The 19,022-nt window shown below is 39.1% G+C and overlaps 1 protein-coding gene across 1 annotated transcript; it reads left to right on the top strand.

Annotated features, from left to right (window-relative positions):
- Window positions 1-2,539: 2,539 nt before the first annotated feature.
- Window positions 2,540-6,432, top strand: arl4ca (ADP-ribosylation factor-like 4Ca). Its single transcript, XM_039606394.1, has one exon. It carries the CDS (start codon window positions 3,151-3,153, stop codon window positions 3,733-3,735), a length of 585 nt encoding a protein of 194 aa, XP_039462328.1. The 5' UTR covers window positions 2,540-3,150; the 3' UTR covers window positions 3,736-6,432.
- Window positions 6,433-19,022: the final 12,590 nt, after the last annotated feature.

Here is a 19,022-nt window from a genome sequence, read left to right as displayed (position 1 = left end):
TTTTTTCCTGAAAAAAAGCAGCTTAGATTTGGTCTGTCGTGAAGAAAAAGAACAGCAGTTTGATTTTTTTGTGTGTTTGCAAACTTTTCCTCTGACTACAGAAAACTGCTCGTACTCCAGTGAGAAACTGTGCTGCCATCTAGTGGTACACATGTTAAATGATCACATGCCTTATACTTTTAACACCAACAACACATGTATGTAACAAAGTTTATGGGGACAGTGGGTTTATTATATAGCACAAAAAAGCCAAAATGTAATGAAGTGAAGACACGAGAACATTAAAGGAGCACGTCTCATTTTCTTGTGTAATTCTGGATTATTGTTGCTTAAAAGGCACATTATTATTTTCTGTTATCCTGAGACGACTTTTAATGTTCATTTAGTTTTACAGATGAATTAAAGACAGCATAGAGTTAGATCATTAGTGTAAACCAATCAGGTGTCAGTTCTGTTACAGATCCCAGACCTGCTCCAAACCAGATTCTGAGTCAGAGTCTGCATTCCCTCCAACATGAACAATGTAAAAATAATTTTACCTGCAAACCACAAAATCCAGAATCATGTTAAGCAATTTTTCTTGTATACAAAAACATTTTTTTTAAAAAGTGGAAACTTTCAGAATTATTATAATTAAATCATATCAAACCCATTCAAAGTCTTTTAAACATGTAGACACAGGTTGAGATATAATTTAAAATTTTGTGAGTATGTGCGATGGACATGCTGCAGAAATAAATAGATTAACAAATAATGTAGCTAATTAGTCAAAAGTATCGGCTATATCATCGATAAAAGTCAAATCTGACAAGGCATGTTTATATTGTTTGATGAGGTGCGTCTTGTATTTTCTTATGGAATACCAAAGCTGCCAAAATAAAAAAATGTAAACAATTAAATAAACAAGGAAATAAACAAATAAATCACTCAGAATCAATAAATGAAATAATCAATACAGACGCAGATAAAATAAAGAAAGAAAACAGAGACATATATAATAACTCTTGTTTACATTTATTTTATTATTATTTTATTTTATGCATTTAATAGCATTGTTTCTTTGTTTATTATCATTATTATTATTATTTTGGCAGTTTTCATCCTCTTCATTTTTTTAAGCCGCCAGAACATGCAGTGCAGTGTTCACGTTTGGATCTCCAATATTTAAATCTGAGAAAAAAACCTCATCAACGTCCCAATATTCTTTGCAATGATTGATGATTTTATTTTATTGATGATATTATTTATTATTACGTAGTAAAGTGTATAAAGACAAATACATCTTAATGATGAAATTACATTAATTTTGCTGTAGTTGTTTTTTCGTTAACAGCTGATATACATGAACAAAAAGAGAGAAACTGTTTTAGAACATTTTTGGTGACTTTAACTATATTGAACACTACACATCTGTATGTCACTCAGCATTTCAACAAAAATTAATCAACGAAAATTTTGATTTATTTATTGGAAAATTTGTGCATAGAGTAAAATGATAACAATAATAATAATAATTCTGCAGAACACTCTTCCTCATCACTGTTAAATTATTTATTTATTTAAATGATTTACTGTAACTGTTGCATATGTTAAAGGTGGATCTCATTTTAAGTACAATATATTCTGTTACTTACATTTGCAGTGGCTGTCCTGTGAGGACCACGTATCTCTGAATTTTTAAAGAAAACAGGCCTGCATCTTGATTTTTTTAAAAGCAAAACAGTTGGCTGAACATATTACATTCAGTCATTGTCACAGATGCTAATCTGAAATTGCTGCTGAGCCGGCATCTGGTCAGCGTGACTGTTTTATTAGATGGTTAGCACTGACATCCCCTCTCCATCATCGACGCAGTTTTCCTTGCTAATGTACTAAAGAAGTTGGTCATCTACATCTAGCAGGAGATTAAAGGTGATCATACCAAATATTGACTTTCAAACATGTTAGAATTGCCTAGTATGCTGTATTTCCATGTATATTTGCACATTTTTCAATAAGTCGCTGCACCTATTTCCCGTTTTCCTAGAAACATATAAAGAAATGAATTGAACGCCTGTTGGGAACCACTGCTCAAACACACAGTGAAGATGAATCCTGCTCCATGTGAGTGTTGCTTTTGGTTGAAACTAATTACTGACTGCTTGGAATAACTTTTAGCTGTTTCTCTGTGAGTCCGCCTGTTGGGGCCTGCTGATGCTTCATTCTAGATGTTTCCAAATTTAAGGGCCATGTTTCATGACGTCAAGCTGTGCTGGGTAATATTTGGTCAATATTGACTCACTGTCCATCTATTCCATCTAATCCCAGGCTTTATTTGCCTTCTTCTTTCTTTTGTTTTATGGCGACAGTGGCAGTCACTTAAATGACAAGCTGACTGCAGGCTGGAGGAAACCATTTTTGATATATATTTATATTTATATATATTATCTTACAATTAGTGTATCTTTATATTTGCACTCATGAAGTCACAGCTGCTTGTAGTTGCGTATTTTTACCACCAGGTGTCAGAGTCTCACAGCTGAGGACGCCTCCCTGTGCAGAGGAAAGGCGACTGAACACCTTTCATATTAAGATCCTTTATCCACCCCGCTGGCAGGTTTTCTGTCACGAATGTGAAAGGCTTTTACTTTTTAAAGCCCTTTCGCGTAACCGGAAGCCAGATTTTATTGCGTTTTTCCCGTCTGACTTGACGCGTCTCTCCATGGCAGCGTTCAGTGGCTGATCCACGCGTCACGCTCCATCACTTCGTGCGTGTGTTGTGTGCCGCTACATGAAGGCAGCTGCTCGGAGACAAGCGGCCAGATGCGGAGACGCGATGTGACAGGCGGCCGCGCGTAATTTGGAGAGAGTGTGGTGCGCGAGAGTGCATGCAGCCGCTGTACGTGCTGTGATTTGACAATTGTGGACGGCAGATGCGGTTGGAGTGAGTCCAGGGATGCTGCGGCGTTTCTTGCTGCCGGAGTGCCGCCGCGCAACGAGGGGCTGTGCCCCCAACTTCTGCTGAGAGAGGAGAAGCCGTTTTAATTTTTACGCGTTTTAATAACCCACGATGGATCACTCCCGGGACCTTTAAGCGTCCCCTGAGGTGATCTCGCTCGCTGCTGTGGGGCTGTGGGAGTGCACGCTGTCTCTCCTCCCCAGCCTGCAGACATGGGGAATAGTTTCTCCAATCTGGCTGCCTTCCAGTCCCTGCACATAGTCATGCTCGGCTTGGACTCTGCGGGCAAAACCACCGTCCTCTACCGGCTCAAATTCAACGAGTTCGTCAACACGGTGCCCACCATCGGCTTCAACACGGAGAGGATCCGGCTGGGCGGCGCGGGGGCCTCTAGGGGCATCAGCTGTCACTTCTGGGACGTCGGGGGCCAGGAGAAGCTGCGGCCCCTGTGGAAGCCTTACAGCCGCTGCACGGACGGCATCGTGTACGTGGTAGACTCTGTGGACACCGAGAGGCTGGAGGAGGCTCGCACCGAGCTGCACAAGATCACCCGGTTCGCCGAGAACCAGGGGACACCGCTCCTGGTTATCGCCAACAAGCAGGACCTGCCCCGGGCTCTGGACGTCGGGGAGATCGAGAGGCAGCTCGCTCTGGCGGAGCTAAGCCCCTCCACACCGTACCACGTCCAGCCGGCCTGCGCCATCATCGGAGAGGGACTGGACGAGGGCATGGACAAGCTGTACGAGATGATCGTGAAGAGGAGGAAGTCATTGAAGCAGAAGAAAAAGAAGCAGTGATGCCAGGCTTTGGCTGGATGATGGCTAATAAACTATGACATATCCCATCTATAGAAACAGGATGGATTAAACAAAAAAAGAAAGAAGAAAAAACACCACAGAAATACTGCAATTCTCCATATAGGAGGAAAATATACTCATAGGGATGCAAAATGAGCTGAAAATGCATATCACATAACTCATTAGCATCCATACTTTCCTGTAGGAATGCGTATTTGCAGAAGAAATCTATATAGTATAATCATGAATAGCATAAATTCTAAAAAATAGTGATATTAAAGTCAGATTTATGGGAAGAATATTGATTGTTTACCTTGGTAGATGACTGTTTTAATGTTCTTCACAGGCAGTTGTGTCTGTGCACACTGTGGCTCTCTCTGCACTCTCCCTGATGGAGGAGTATTAATAGGACTGTTTCATTAGGGATGTGTGTATTGTAGCGGAGATGTTTTATAAAGTGTATTGATCCACTGGCAGAGCTCCCTGTTGCTGTGCTGTGCACAGATGTGAGAAGGCTGCTGTAAATGTGATTAGGGATGCACTCATGCACAGGTCAGTGTTTAGAGCTGCGAGGTGGTGTTACACCAAAGATGATTCCCAAGAGATGACACAGAAACTCTGCTTTGGTGGGGTTTTTTGTTGTTGTTGTTGTTTTTTTACAGCCTTCCCTGCCAAACTGAGATATAGATATATATATGTCTGGAATGACTGGCTTATGAGGAAAATAATTAAATAAACTATGTTGTATAGAATGAATTTGAGCTATATGAAATCAGTTCTTCCTCATCCCTCATCTTGCTCATTTTCTGTGTCTTCCTCAGTGGAACCACCTTTGATTATCCCTCCTCTTGAAGTCAAGTTGAAGGCCTTCTGCTCTGTGACAAGCTGATTTGATCTGTTTTGGAGAATTTTACTAAAGCTGCATCTGTTTTTTTCCCTATTTTTAGCAGTTCAACTTTTTTCAGCTATATATGCAACTGTTTTATGTATTTAATGCAATATTGCCACAAGAATAATACGGCTTGATGGTACAAGAGTTGCACATGGACACTGTGGGTCCATTTAAGCCATTATATGTAATTGTTGCTATAGTTCAAGCTTAATTGTACCTAATAAAAACTGGACATTGTACATTAATATAACTGTTGTTAGGGTTGGCTGATAAATACAGCAAACACTGATTATATTATTTGTGTATCCATCTACTCTTACTTTTCACACAAAATTCTCTCTTAAATTCTCAAACTTAAATTTAGTTATATAATAATGCTGAATGGAAGGGAAATTACACAACCAATTAATCAAACTACCATCAGAAATCTTACACCAAAACATGACATAGTCATCAGCATATAGAGTCATTTTTAGCTGCTTTAGTTGCTCTAAAGCAAACCAGCTGCCCCTCAGAGTTCTTGAGAAGTGTTATGAGTGCATCCCAGACTGATTCAACCTGCTGGCAGTGAAAGGACACGTGTTCAGAGCCTGTTTTCATCTCCAAGGTGCCAAAAATCTACATCTTGTCAAAGCTGCTGGTATTTTAGAGATGCCTCAATTTGGCATTACTATCACAGGAGTGGATATTTTTAGTCAGCTGTTTGGAAAAAACAGCAAATACAATTTTTGTTCCTCAAGCGCAGAATGTTTTAAAAGTCCCAATGTTGTTGTTTTAAATAACAGCGATACTAATAACAGCCATACAAAGTCAAAATTTTAACTCAAATATTATAACTCAAAACTAAAACTTAAAATAACTCAAAACTGAGAAAATAACTTGACATTTTGAGGTAACTCAAAATGTCAACTCAGCTCTGCTGATCTGGAATTGTTTCCCCCCGTAGTCAAACAGCCCTAATTGAGATGTGATATTTTATCCCAAATCAATATTATTTTTAGTCACCAAATGCCATGTAAAATGTAAAAAAAAACCAAACAAACAGGAAATGATAAAAAGCCAAACTAACGCTTGATAAACCTGTGTTGAACAGCACTGTTGACTTTTGCCGTCCAGCACAAACAGCAGAGGACAACCTTTTGTGTGATGCTAGCAGCTTTGTCAAAATTCCCTGGGGTGACAATAGGTGGACAGTCGAGAAGCCGAGTGTCTTCCTGTCACAGTGAAGAAGTGAAACAAACCAACAGGCTGGAACCTGTTCAGCTGCGCATAAAATATTTTACAGAGTGAGAAATAACCATAAAGGTTAATATCAACATAATGTTTCACATACCTGACAGCCAACTTGCAGAGGAGGCCATAAAAAGTCACTGACATTAGCATTTGGTCTTAAATGACAAGACTGTTGAATGTCTTGTACGGACTGTTCTCTGATGCCACGTTCACGATGAAAGACAAGAAGAAATGAAACAGCATTATTGTGCTGCAGCTTGATGTCTACAAAGTAAACAAACTGTAGAACCTTAGTCACAGGTGACTGTGTTGTCATACCTGTAGCTCAAGTGGGCAGACATGAATGTTACCTGTTTTTCTTTCTTTTTTTTACAGTCAGGATTTCTGATGTGAACGTGGCATCTTTCTGCTAAGTCGAGCTGTGTCCAACATTGCATGACAGCCACTACTTCAGACAATGTAAATGATACAGTACTATAGTGTTACAGCCACGATACAGCAAGACCAAACTATGTATTACAAGCCAAAACAGGAAAAAAGGAAAAAGTATTTTTGGGATTAAACTCTTTGTAATTCAACTTGTGTGTTGTTTGACTTGTGTTTGGTTTCCAAAGGTTTAATCAGGGTGGGAAAATCCCAGCAGCTCCCAGCTAAAAAATATAATTTAAAGGCTGTATATCTGCAGTAAAACTTCACGGCCTTTGCACGTTTCACTGCTGTTGTACTTACTGCTTTAAACTCAGATTTAGGTAGTTGCTCTCTTTTTGAGCAGCCTGATATTGTTTCAAGGTTTTTACCTTTTACTACTAATAATGCTAATTGTGTGTAAATTTAAAAATATAATAAACTATAGGGTCAACAAAAACAACACTCATTGGCCACTTCAGTAGGTAAACTTGCATGTTTTTAGCAACTGCTGATCTACTGTGATTTCGCCACACAATCGCCTAAAGATTTTACACAGAATGGTCCAAAAGAGAGAAAACATCCAGTGAACAGTAGTTCTCTGGGTGTAAATGTGCTGTTGATTTCAGAGGTCAGACGAGAATGGCCATGGCGCTTTGAGCTGTTAGGAAGGCAACAGTAACTAAAATAAACACTTGTTACAACCAAGGTTTGCAGGAGAGCATCTGAACAGCAGTAAAAGTGCACACTGCTACTCCTGTCAGCTAAGAACAGAAAACTGAGTCTACAATTCACCAAAACTGGACAAGATTGTAAAAACGTTGTTTGGTCTGATGAGTCTCGATTTCTGCTGCAGCATTCTGATGGCAGGGTCAGAATTTGGTGTAAACAACATGAAAACATGTATTAATGTTTAGTCTGGTGGTGATGGTGTAATGGAGTGAGGGGTATTTTCTTGGGATATTTTGGCCTCCTCAGTATCAGTATATTTAAAAATGATTTACTGTTATTGGACAGTCGTAAGAGTGCAGTGATGTGGACAGTCCCAGGTGTCCCAGGAGCTTCAGTGCTAGTTTATCCAGGATTAAAGGCAGAACAGAAGTCAACACCAACAATTCAACAGCTTTAAACACCACAGCCTGAGTATTGTTGCTGACCACGACCATCCCTCTATGACCACAGTGTACCATCTTCTGTGGCTGCGTCCAGCAAGATAACCCACTATGTCACAAAGCTCAGATTATCTCACCCTGGTTTCTTGAGCTTGACACTGAGTTCTGTACTCAAATGGCCTCTGCAGTCACCAGATCTCAGTCCAATACCGCACCTCTGGGATGTTCAGCCAACAATCTGCAGCAACTGTGTGATGCTGTCATGTCATTATGGACCAAACTCTTAGAGGAATCTATGCCATGAAGAATTAAACAGTTCTGGGGACAAAAGCGGGTCCAGCTCAGTATTGGCAAGATGTACCTAATGAAGTAGTTGGTGAATATATGCTGTTCTGCTACACAGTAGCAACAATATATATACTCTGTTTTATTGTAGTACATGCTGCTATGGCATGCACCTCAACCAAAATGAATTAGTCTATCGATTAAACTGCTATTGTTAATTGAAAAGATTGAGGCCATGTGTTTAGAGGTTGTTGCACTAATTAATTTACACTATATTAATATTGTTAATAGCTGAAGGTTTGCCAAGTCAGCTAGATTACCCCACTCTATAATTAAAGCCAATAAACTCTCCAATAAACTGAGAAATAAATTGTTACCTTAAGCTGCCATGTTTAAAAAACAAAATATTGTGTACTGTTTGGGTTTTGCTTCCTCCATTTAACTTGTGGCATTTTATGTTTAGGGATTATGAAAAGGAAGCTCTAAAAGCAGGCTGAAATGCCATGTCCAAGGATAGAGCACAATCAAAGTGCTTGTTTTCCTTCTTTCTGTTGACTCGCTTTCTGTCTAGTGCCAAATATACCTTCCTCCAGTCATCGTGTTTACAGCCAAATGGCTTCCTGTCTTATTATTATGGTTTATGTCACTCATGTAACTCAGTGTAATTGCACCACACACACTGTGCTCCTGAAATGAGACAGTTATCTCTCGACTTTGGTTAAACTGTCTGGAGGAAGAAGAATGCATTCAGTGGTTTATCTGAGTATCAGACATGCTGTATCTGAGCTAAGAGGAGAACTGGGAGGCAAAAGGTCACTGTTTCAAGTCGCAGGCAGGCATGGGAATCCAGTGCCCGTATACGCAAACAGATATTTTAAGCTTTGATTGGATCCCTGAGGATTTAAAAACAAGCCTATAACAACACATGTGAGCAATGGATGATGATGCATTTTATTCTCATGGAGCTCATGGAGCTTCTCTTAATGAAGAAGTTAACAGAAGTTCTATTACTAAAAGAACTACACAAACAGGACAACGAGTTCGCACATTTAGTCCTCCTTGCTAAAAACTGCACTTACTTTAAAAAAAAACTGTAGTTCTTAATATTTATGTTTAAATGATCGTCCTCAAGTGTCCATAGTAATTATAACAGGAAAAAAGGTCAAAAGGACAGTTAAGAGCTCCAAAATCAGCACAGGGAGGAGGTTGGGGTTGATGTGTGGGTCAGCGTCGGACATTGCTTTTTATTGTGCAGTCCCTCTGTTTCTCAGTCGGGTCAATGCTCATCAAAATACCAAGAGAGCCAAGGCAAAACCATTCAGCTCAAGGCTTAATAACAAGACCTTGCAACTAACTTTAAAACTTTATGATAAAATACAGCGCTGCGCGAAAGGCTTGATCCAGTCCTCATTTAATCATGTTTTACTAGTGCAAACACAGCATGCAGTATACAAGGAAAAACAGAGTTTGTAAAATTCTAATGAGCCTTAAAGTTAGTGTTTGGAATGGCCACCTTTATTCCCCTCTACTCACTCATTGCTTCTTCTACTTCACAAATCTCCCTCTTCTATGCTCAGTCAAACAGGATTCTGTCATGTCTCCGTTCAAACTGCTGACAGAGCAAAGAGGTTCCAGCCCGGTTTGTATTTATCTGTCTTGTTTTCCTGCTTCCTTTTCTGCATGTTTCTGTTGGTGGGCCATCAAGGGGATTTCATGTTTTATCTGTGCATGCTGATAATCCTCCACACTTCCACCCTCGCCGTCCAAAATGTATGGCCGTCACATTTTTGCTTTGCATGCGAAAGCTTTGAACGCCAACGTTAACATGCTTAAAAATGGTGCTGAATGTGCACGAGTGGGATTATTTTATGTATTTAAAGCGTTGCCAATGTTGTGTTGTCAGATTTTTGTTGACAGTTCAAACCGTTTGTCTAAACATGCGGTTGAATTACAGCATGTAGTTGAGTTACTGCAAATCACCAAGGATTAGAGTTCTTAAAAAAAACAACAACAACAAACAATTATATGGGGAAAAGCTATACAAATACAGGGCTGTAAAGGCCATATCAAGTACTCCCAACCAAACAAATTATACATTTTTAAAATTTTCAGTTTAAAATTGAGGCAGCTTTGCAGAAACAATTTATATATCTGCCTGTTTATATCAATATTAAATGTTTATATAGAAAGCATTGGTTTGTAAACTCTATTAAATCCTTGACTTGAGCATTATAGCCATGGTTGGTCACTGGTTGTTGGGGAAAAATGTGTATTCACCAACCGGTTGGCGATTGGCTGCTGGAGTTTTCTGACTGTTCCCAAAAAAAGTGCATTACCAAAAACCTACTTGCAATTGCTTTGATCTCTAGGGGATTGCCACAGTTGAACACATTTCGCATGAAAGACACGTGTCTGTAAAGACTCGCCAACTAACTGCTGAGCGGCAATGAAATTCAAGAGAGTGCAACACAAACCAGAAATGGAAAACTTTGACTTTTAAAGTTAAACTTAAGCCTTACTGCTGCAGCAAATATATTTAAACAAGTACAGCCTTTACTTTGAAGGTGAACGGTCTTCCCTGTAAGCTTGTATTGAATATTTTAGTTTCACTGCAGTTTGGTGACCAGTCGGTGAGCATTTGCAGACAGATTGATATAAACAATGGGCCACTGCAGAAACATGCTAGCAAACAAACAATCACAAGAAAGTTAGCACTTTTTGCAACCAATTGCACCCAGCAAATTTCACCAACCTCCAACTACCACTTACAAGTGGTCAGGGAATATGTAACAGCTGGACTCTATAGATATGAATATGGATGCAGTAATGAATGAAACTGCAATGTGGTGCAAGTGTGTACTTCTCTGGCTCTATTTTGTAAAAAGTTGGTGCAGGCTGTTATCTACACCTTATGTGTGAAAAGTTAATATAGTGCAATGAAGACCTGGTACCGTAAAGTCTTGGTTAAGTTCTGCCAAATAAATGTGCTATGTGTCTCTCTAAGCCAGGGGTGTCGAAGTCCAGGCCTCGAGGGCCGGTGTCCTGCAGGTTTTAGATAACACCCTGGGTGAACACACCTGAATCAAATGAGTAGTTCATTACCAGGCCTCTGGAGAACTACAAGACATGTTGAGGAGGTAATTTAGCCATTTGAATCAGCTGTGTTGGATCAAGGTCACATCCAAAACCTGCAGGACACCAGCCCTCGAGGCCTGGAGTTCGACACCTGTGCTCTAAGCTAATCTGGTAATTGCTAGTGCTAATAGCTAACATTGCTAGCTTCTCCACCCTCACCAGCTCATGTTACAAATGGATATTTCTACCTCATTTATGGTGTTTACCAGGGGTTCACTGATTGGTCTGTATGTTTGTGTGCCTAAGGCCACAGCAACTTAATAAGTAAATAATATACAAATAAAATACTAGGCAAATATGCAGCACAAACTTTTTGGACGGTATCACACAGCAAACTAAAGATTTTCCAAAAGGCACCAGTTACAGTCAATCATTCAGTGATTCAGATTCTGAAGCCTATCAGAGACAGCTCTGTCAATCAAAGCACCTTAATAATGCATAACTTTATAAGAAGTTCACCTCCTCTTCGTGTATTATGAGAAATATGAAGTCGTTAACTGTAGAGACTTGAAGCAGGCTGTAAACATGTTTATTTCTGTTGTACAGTTGGGGACTGACTCAATTTAGGAGCCAGACTCTAGTGGGCACATGAGTGACTGCAGCTTTTTGGCTTTATTTTTCATCTCTGTAGGTTTCACACTGAATCAGCCACAGCTGGTATTTTCAATTACAACCTCTTACTGCCGCTGAAATGTCTCCTGCTGTAAAATGAAACACCCATAGTTTGTCTCCAAGGGCTTAGAGCCAATTTGTGTTTTCTGCATAAACACTGCTGGTCATCAAACAATTTCAAAACTTCTAAAATGGGGTTAAAAAAATCTTTAATTTATCAGTGTGGGGAAGTTTTCTCAATATGTCTTTAAATCTTCCTTCACTGGTCTCCAATCTGCCACAGACAGAATCAGTTGTTGCGTGATTTATTGTTGAATGTTGTTAGGGTTAGCTGCTGTTGAGACAACACAGGCTTAGCAGTTTTACTTGTTCTGATGATCAAGTAAAAAGCTGTTGAAACACTAAAGCTGACTTTAGTCTGGCCTTTTAGTCCTCTTTCTCCTCTGAGCTGCAGGTCTGCAAGTTCAGGCCTTGATCTTTTTCAGTCTTTCGAGTCCATTGGTTGTAAAATCTTCCTGTTCAGCCAAAGATGTCAAATCTGTCTTCATCAATTTTTCTAATCAAATCTCAGCCTTAAATCAGATCTATCCTTTTAACATAAATATCCACAGATGGTATACAATACATGAACTGCACATATATGTATCAGAGGACAGAAGGACTGATAGAGTCCTTCTCGAGACTGAACAATATCACATCGGTAAGACTTTTAAAGTGGAGGAAAGAACCAGAACCAGAGGATTGTTAGTCTGCTGCTTGTGATCTGTCAGAACCTGATGAGTCCTGGTTTGGTGCCAAATAGCTATCTGAATCTGTGGACTTTTGGACCTCTGCTGAAGACTTTTTTGACTTGCCTGACCTCCCGACCACCTCTGAAACATTATCTGCTTTGTGGCAAAGTATCAGAGGACATATGGAGCACTCTTTGATGAAGTTTCCACTTTATCTTAGGTGAATAAAATTCTAGCACTTTATTCATTTGTTACTCAGCATTAATGCTGCGCGCCATTTGAAGTGGAAAAGTCCTGAGTTCCAGAGCAATGACCAGGTTCTATCGATGAACATACTGCAGCTGTCTTTTTTTTAACCAGAAAAAAATGTTGCATTGAGCAATATTTACAGCAACTACCACTGGAATGCACTTAACTGTCGCTCCCAGTTCGATATCCAACTGCCAAGGCAAAAGGAAAGCTAGTAATGATATCCCAAATCTAGTATCTGTGTTAGTGCATTGCAGTGTTACGATTCATGGATGCAGCTTGCATTGGGTCATCAATTAGTGCTCTTCCCACCGTTTCAAATAAGGTCATTTCTGGCTCCAAAAATCTACTTAACGGCATCCAAATTGCTAAAGCTGAGGCTTCTAAATGTGGCTTTGTCCAATTTTATATACAATACGTTTGTGCTGTTCCTAATTTGGTCTTTTAGCCTTTAGTTTTATCTTCCATCTGAATACACCTGCAGCCATGGGACTGAAGACACCTAAATTCAAGGATTAGGAAGTGTGGGACAATACTTTTGTCCATTTAGTGTGCACTGTATCTCAGTCTGATACAAAAATCATCATACAGTAATGTGCATAAGGCTTCTTGAAGGACATTCAAAGCTCTTCTTTGGATGTTTCTGCCTTTTGTTCTGTTCTCTGTCAACATGATCCCACAGTGTTTCAGTAATGTTGAGGTCCGGGCTCTGGGGAGGCCAATCCATGACTGATAGTGCTCCACTGTGTGTTTTTCTATCTGGGTATGACTTTATTACATATTGCTCAAGACCACTTTAAAAACATACGAAAATCTGTGGCTCCTTGGAAACAAAACATAAAGAGATGAGAGGTAGCTTAGGACGTTTGTGCAAAAATCCAAAGCTTAGTTTATTAAAGCTCATGTTCTGCTTGCTTCACTTTGCTCGCTTAAATGTGGTCTTAAAAATATTTTCAGGTGTGATTTTCTTTTAACTTTTGCACAGATGCTAGCTAAGCTAAGCTATGAAGAACAACTACTTTTTTCTGTAACTTACAATCTCATCATCCTGAAACATCCATTTGAATGGTCATTTTTTCTTCAAGTTGAATCAAAAACCATTTCACAGTTTCTACATCTGAAGTGGAGATAATTGCATTATTTATTAGCTAGCATTAGCTGGATAAAAGTTATGCGAATTGTATGTAAATACAAATAAAATCTTGACCCTGACTACAAAAAAATCATTATTATTATTAGTAGTAGTAGTATTATTATTACCAAAGTGCCACAAATCTAGGCTCTAACTTAGGGCTCCATAAAAACCCTAAAGAAACCCAATCATGATGTTCTGCGGCTCGACATTGTCTCAAATTACAGAAGAATGCAGGAGGAATTTCCACCATTCATCACATCTGGTTCTCTCTCGGCACATCATAATTTCTATCCCTCTGTTCAAAATGGATCAATAGCACACTGGAGATGAGCTCTTGCTATTAAAATGCAAATTCCGCCTATGTGCTGCTATTGCAGCCTGTTCTCAATCATCCCTCATTCACTGTGTTTGGGTTTTTGTGAAGCCATGAACCGGTTCAAGAGGAGGCTAATCCGGCAGCGTTTCCACCTGCACAGCACCAAGCTGGGTGAAACAAGAGTCACTGCTTACGTCACGGCTGAGGCTTCATTTGCAACAAGGCTCATTATCATTTTAATTACAGGCTTGGAGTCTGAGAAAGAGAGAGAGTAAGAGAGCCATCAGCAAGTCATTTAATATCAAATTAAGCAGTGAAATGCAGACGACAATATACCATAGAGTAAGACAGTTAAAATATGGAAGTAGCCTCATTCTTTTTTTTCTGTTTTACTCTAAATGGGATCATAACTTATAAAAAAAACCTAATGTTGTTATCAGTAATAGTTGAAACTGGTGAAAGAATCAAGTGAGAAGTAGAGTAATGTTCCCATTGATATTAATACCATCAAAAACAGTCGCCCCTTGCTGGCCAATAGAAAGAATGCAGATTTGATGCAATTCTGAGGCTGCGTCCATTTTTTATATACACACAGTCTACAATCATAGCTATATGTGTTCAGCAGCTCGTTAATGCAAATATCTAATCAGCAAATCATGTGACAGCAGCCCAGTGCCTCTAAACATGTAGACATGATAAAGATGACCTGCTGAAGTTCAAACTGAGCATCAGAATGGGAAACTACTAATCTACTGAGATTTTCCCCTCATAACCCTCTCTAGTGTTGACAGAGAACGTACCAAAAAAAGAAAATATCCAGTGAGACGCAGCTCAGAAGAGAATGGCCAACCTGAGGAGAGAAACAGTAACTCAAATAACCACTCGTTACAACTAAGGTATGCAGAAGAGCATCTCAGCAACAGCAGAAGACCACACCAGGTGCCACTCTTGTCAGCTAAGAATAAGAAACTGAGGCTACAGTTAAACAAAACTAGACAATAGAAGATTGGAAAAAAGTTGCCGGTCTGATGAGTCTTGATTTTCCAGTATCTGAGGACTTGATTTCAGAATTTGGTGTAAACAACATGAAAGTTTTTTAATAAGTATCATCTTGGCACACATTGGGCTCTTTAGTACCAACTGAACAATGTCATTCTGTTCTTTGGTGACTTAATATGTTCTCTGAGATTGTACAGATATGGAAAGCACACAAAGAACTATAAATAAAATGCAACATTCACAACAGAAATTGCCATAAGATGACTTATGTGACATGGGCGAATGAATATGTGGGGCAATTAGATCTAATTTCAGACATCTCAAGCTGGAAATATATATTTTGCAACATAGCTTTTCTACCATAATACACACTGCTTGTGTGCAACTCCTTGTCTACAAGGAGAGTGAAGGGAACAAAGTGAGACCCACAGAAGCAGAGGAGCATAATATACATCTGAATAATTGCTTATAGCAAAAAATGGAAAATGCATATTAAAAATAATTTAAGATTGATGATCCCGCCAACAATATTTTCCTGTACATGGACTTCTAACTGTCATCATGCAAACACGTGCAAAGCGACCGTGTGCAGCCTGATTTCTGGTGCGAAACAGAAGCAGCATCTCCTTCAGAAACCTCAGAAATCTGCTCAGATATGTGTAGGTGGCATCCTAGCTCTGATTCTCTCTTTGCTGCTGTCAAAGCAAATTATTTCGCATGTAGCACACCAACACACACACACACACATGCTGGAGGATTCACAATAAGGCTATTTAAATGCAAATCTGACAGCTTCCATTGTCCTTTCAGGTCATGTTTCAAAAAGAAATCATAAGTTTTCATTCAGTGAATAAAAATTTGCAGGTCAGTGTAAAAGCAGCAGGTTGTTTTCTGTGTCAGACCCTACACCCGATCTCAATCTTTTATTCATGCTCATGCTGCTATTAATATAACTTTATGTCAAAAAATTAGGGCATACAAGGCTACAACAGAAAAACAAAAAGCAACCCTGAAACTGAATTTAAACGCTGACTGTAGCTAAGGTTAAGACCGAAAATGGAGGGGTGAAGGTCTGGGAGAAAAATGTGAAATGGCGTCAGATTTATAACTTTAATGGCAGCTGTTTGGTGGAGCGTGTCATTAACGTGTTGAATTACACAGCTTACCTCTGTAATCCAAAGGGTGGGACACTCTAGAATGGGAATCTCCCAGAGGTTACTGGGAGAATATGTGAAGGGAAGACACTAAAAACATGCACGGGATGCCAGGCAGAATTGGTCTGTCTTGGTTTTGTAGTTATTTTGAGTAAAAGCAGTCTGTATGTATGTATGTATGTATTCCAGGAGGGGAAAGATTTTCAGTTCGTAGACACTGTGAGCAAATTTCACGCTTTCAGGACAAATTCAATAGATTCAGAGGTGTGTTTTATTTTGAAAGAACCAATGTGTCAGACCTTATTAAAACTATACAGTATTGTGAAAAATGAGGCACCAAAGTATTCCAGTCAAATGTGACGCTAATTGTCTGACAGCTAAAGCTTGACCCAAATCTCGAGTTGCTTTGCTGCTTTAGGACAATTTACTGTAAGTGATGGAACCATGAATTCTGCTCTCTACCAGGATCCCGAAGGAGAATGTCCAACATTCAGTTCATGCCCTGATGCTCAATAGCACTTGGGTTTGCAGCGGGACAATGATCTGAAACACTCTGCCAAGTCCTCCTGTGAAAAAAAGCCAAGGTTTTGGAGTTGCCTTAATTCAGATTGGGATGCTTTGGTATTACCTTAAATAGCATCCTGGTCACCCATCTAATGTGGCTGAATTAAAGCAATTCTGCGAAGAAGAGCGGAACAAAATTCCTCCACGGTGACTAATTTCCAAATATTGCAAATGCTTGATTACAGTTTTTGCTACCAAGGATGGCAAAACCATTATTAGATTTAGGGGGCAACAACTTTTTCACAGCACTCTATATTAGAGGGTTACATAGATTCTCTAATATACAGTGCTGAGGCCCATCATGTCCTCTAATGACGAACCATCTGTGTGGATGGCCTTAACATTTAAATGTGAGGCTAACTGGTGTAACTGAAATGCTAACATTAGCTTTGGCTGAATACCATCAGTTAACTTGACAACTGAATATTTTGTGTTCATTATAAATTGTAGTTTTTACAACTCTTCTAGTATACGTATAAACCCAAAGAAAACCCATTATGCAGCTAGCTTAATGCTAACTTACCATTTATGGTGCATGCAGTTAATTGGCTGAGCAGCGCTATTAGCTAAAACATAGCTGAAGATTATGCTTTAGTAATCACTTGTTTCACATTATAAACTAGTTATTAAAAGCTTAATATGGACTTTCTGTACAAAACATACTCAAATTTTAGATTTGAGTATGTTTTTGCATGTTTGGCAGCATACTTTTAGGTCATGAAGCTAAACGGTGCATCATCTTTTGTTTTCATGATATTTTGACTCCAGACGGAGCTGAGAGGAGTTTGGAAACTTTGAATGTTCTTATGTAACTTTCATTTTAATCCAAGTCAGTGAGTCTGAACTCCTTTCAGATTCAGTTGTAGTAAATGGGTCATACATTGAAGTGATTTTGGTCGTAAATAATGACAAAATGGACCCTGTAACCAAAAGTTATTTGTGTTTTTTCTAATGTTTCATGGTACAAAAAGGAGCATATGTACCTCAGGCATAAAAGTAGACTCCTAAAGTGTGCTAACAGAGCAGAGCTGCAGAGTCCCCTTCTCTCTGTTTATTCAACCTCACAGACTGCCAGAAATATGACTTTACAACACTGCTAACATGCCATTATAATACCTGGAACATTACATAAATATCACAGAATACTTTATTTCAGTACTTCTCCAGGTTTTATATAATTTCCTGTGAGTGTTAGCTCTAGGTCAGATCATCAACTTTTTCCAATTACTCCAAGCATTTTTCTTCCTCACATGCCCTCAAGCTCTGACTTCTTAATTGCCAAGTAAGTAAATAAAAGTGGTAGTTTCCTCAGTTGGAACATGTAAGCTGTACTTATGTAGGGAAATGATCTCACAGCAGGCATCAAGTGTGGCTAAAACATTGGCAGCACTCTTTAACTGTACTCACCACTTTCCTGTTTGATAGCGTTTCCACTGAAATATCATAGAGTCTATAATGACACCTCAGAGCCGACGAGCACAGCCAAATTTTAGTTTACCAGCTAAACTGTAACTGCAAGTTTATACTTTAGGTTTTGACCCAGCAGCAGTAGCTTCCTGAGACATGTGATGTGAGGTCAGCGAGGCTAAAAGCCACATTTCCTCAGCTGGAGATGAACCGAGTGATAGAGAGCTGAGGAAGTGGAATCAGATCTGCAATAGGAAGTAAACGAGGATGGGAGAAAATGTTTCTACTGGGGATTTGTTTATTTTCAGCTGATGAGAGAAGATAGTCAACTGACAGTAACCCTAAATAGCTTTATGTGATGGGAATGGGAAACAAAATCCCCAAAAGTTCTGAATGGAAGGTCTAGGTTTGTTTTTTACATCAGAGACTACTCACAGATAAACACTTTATTTAAAATGATGTAGGGTTTGTTTGAGAATTGAAGGTACACATTAAGCAGGAGGTCCTCACCCACATAAGTTTGAACTTCACACAATTCATTTTCTAAATTATAGTGATCTTTATGTACCGGTGTGGACCTTTGATGGATCAGTTTATGATAGAAAAGTCTTTATTTTAAAGGAACCACAAAAGATTCAGTTGTGGTGTGAACCTAATAATTGCATTTTGGGTGTAAAATGAAGATTTCATTAGAGAGAAAAAGTCAGAGCAGGTTGTCTCAGTAATGTTTTAATGTTTTTGCTATTTTCATAGTGCCACTAACAGAGACAAATGTCTTCTAAACACCGAAAATAAATCACTGACCAGCTTCACGGTGGTTCGGTTGTGCTGCTCCTGAAGCCAAATGTTAATTTCCTTCCCTTTAATTATTTGGATCATAAACGCCTGACCAATTAGCCTGTCTTTTTTTGTTTCAGTTCAACTTCTTGCACCAGAGGCACTTTCTTGCAATGCTGCCTTTGTACGAGTAGAACAATAGGAAGAACAAAAAAAAACCCTGCCCACTTGTATGAGCTGTTTCCATTAACTTTCAAAACTTATCTTCTTAAAAACTTTTT

This window comes from Oreochromis aureus, linkage group 23, assembly GCF_013358895.1.
Source record: "Oreochromis aureus strain Israel breed Guangdong linkage group 23, ZZ_aureus, whole genome shotgun sequence".
NCBI lineage: Eukaryota > Metazoa > Chordata > Actinopteri > Cichliformes > Cichlidae > Oreochromis > Oreochromis aureus.
Note: the sequence above shows the minus strand (reverse complement) of the source record. Positions and strands in the feature narration are given on the sequence as shown.

Excerpts from the sequence above, each read along its gene's own strand:
- arl4ca (XM_039606394.1), top strand. The coding sequence starts at position 3,151 with ATGGGGAATAGTTTCTCCAATCTGGCTGCCTTCCAGTCCCTGCACATA.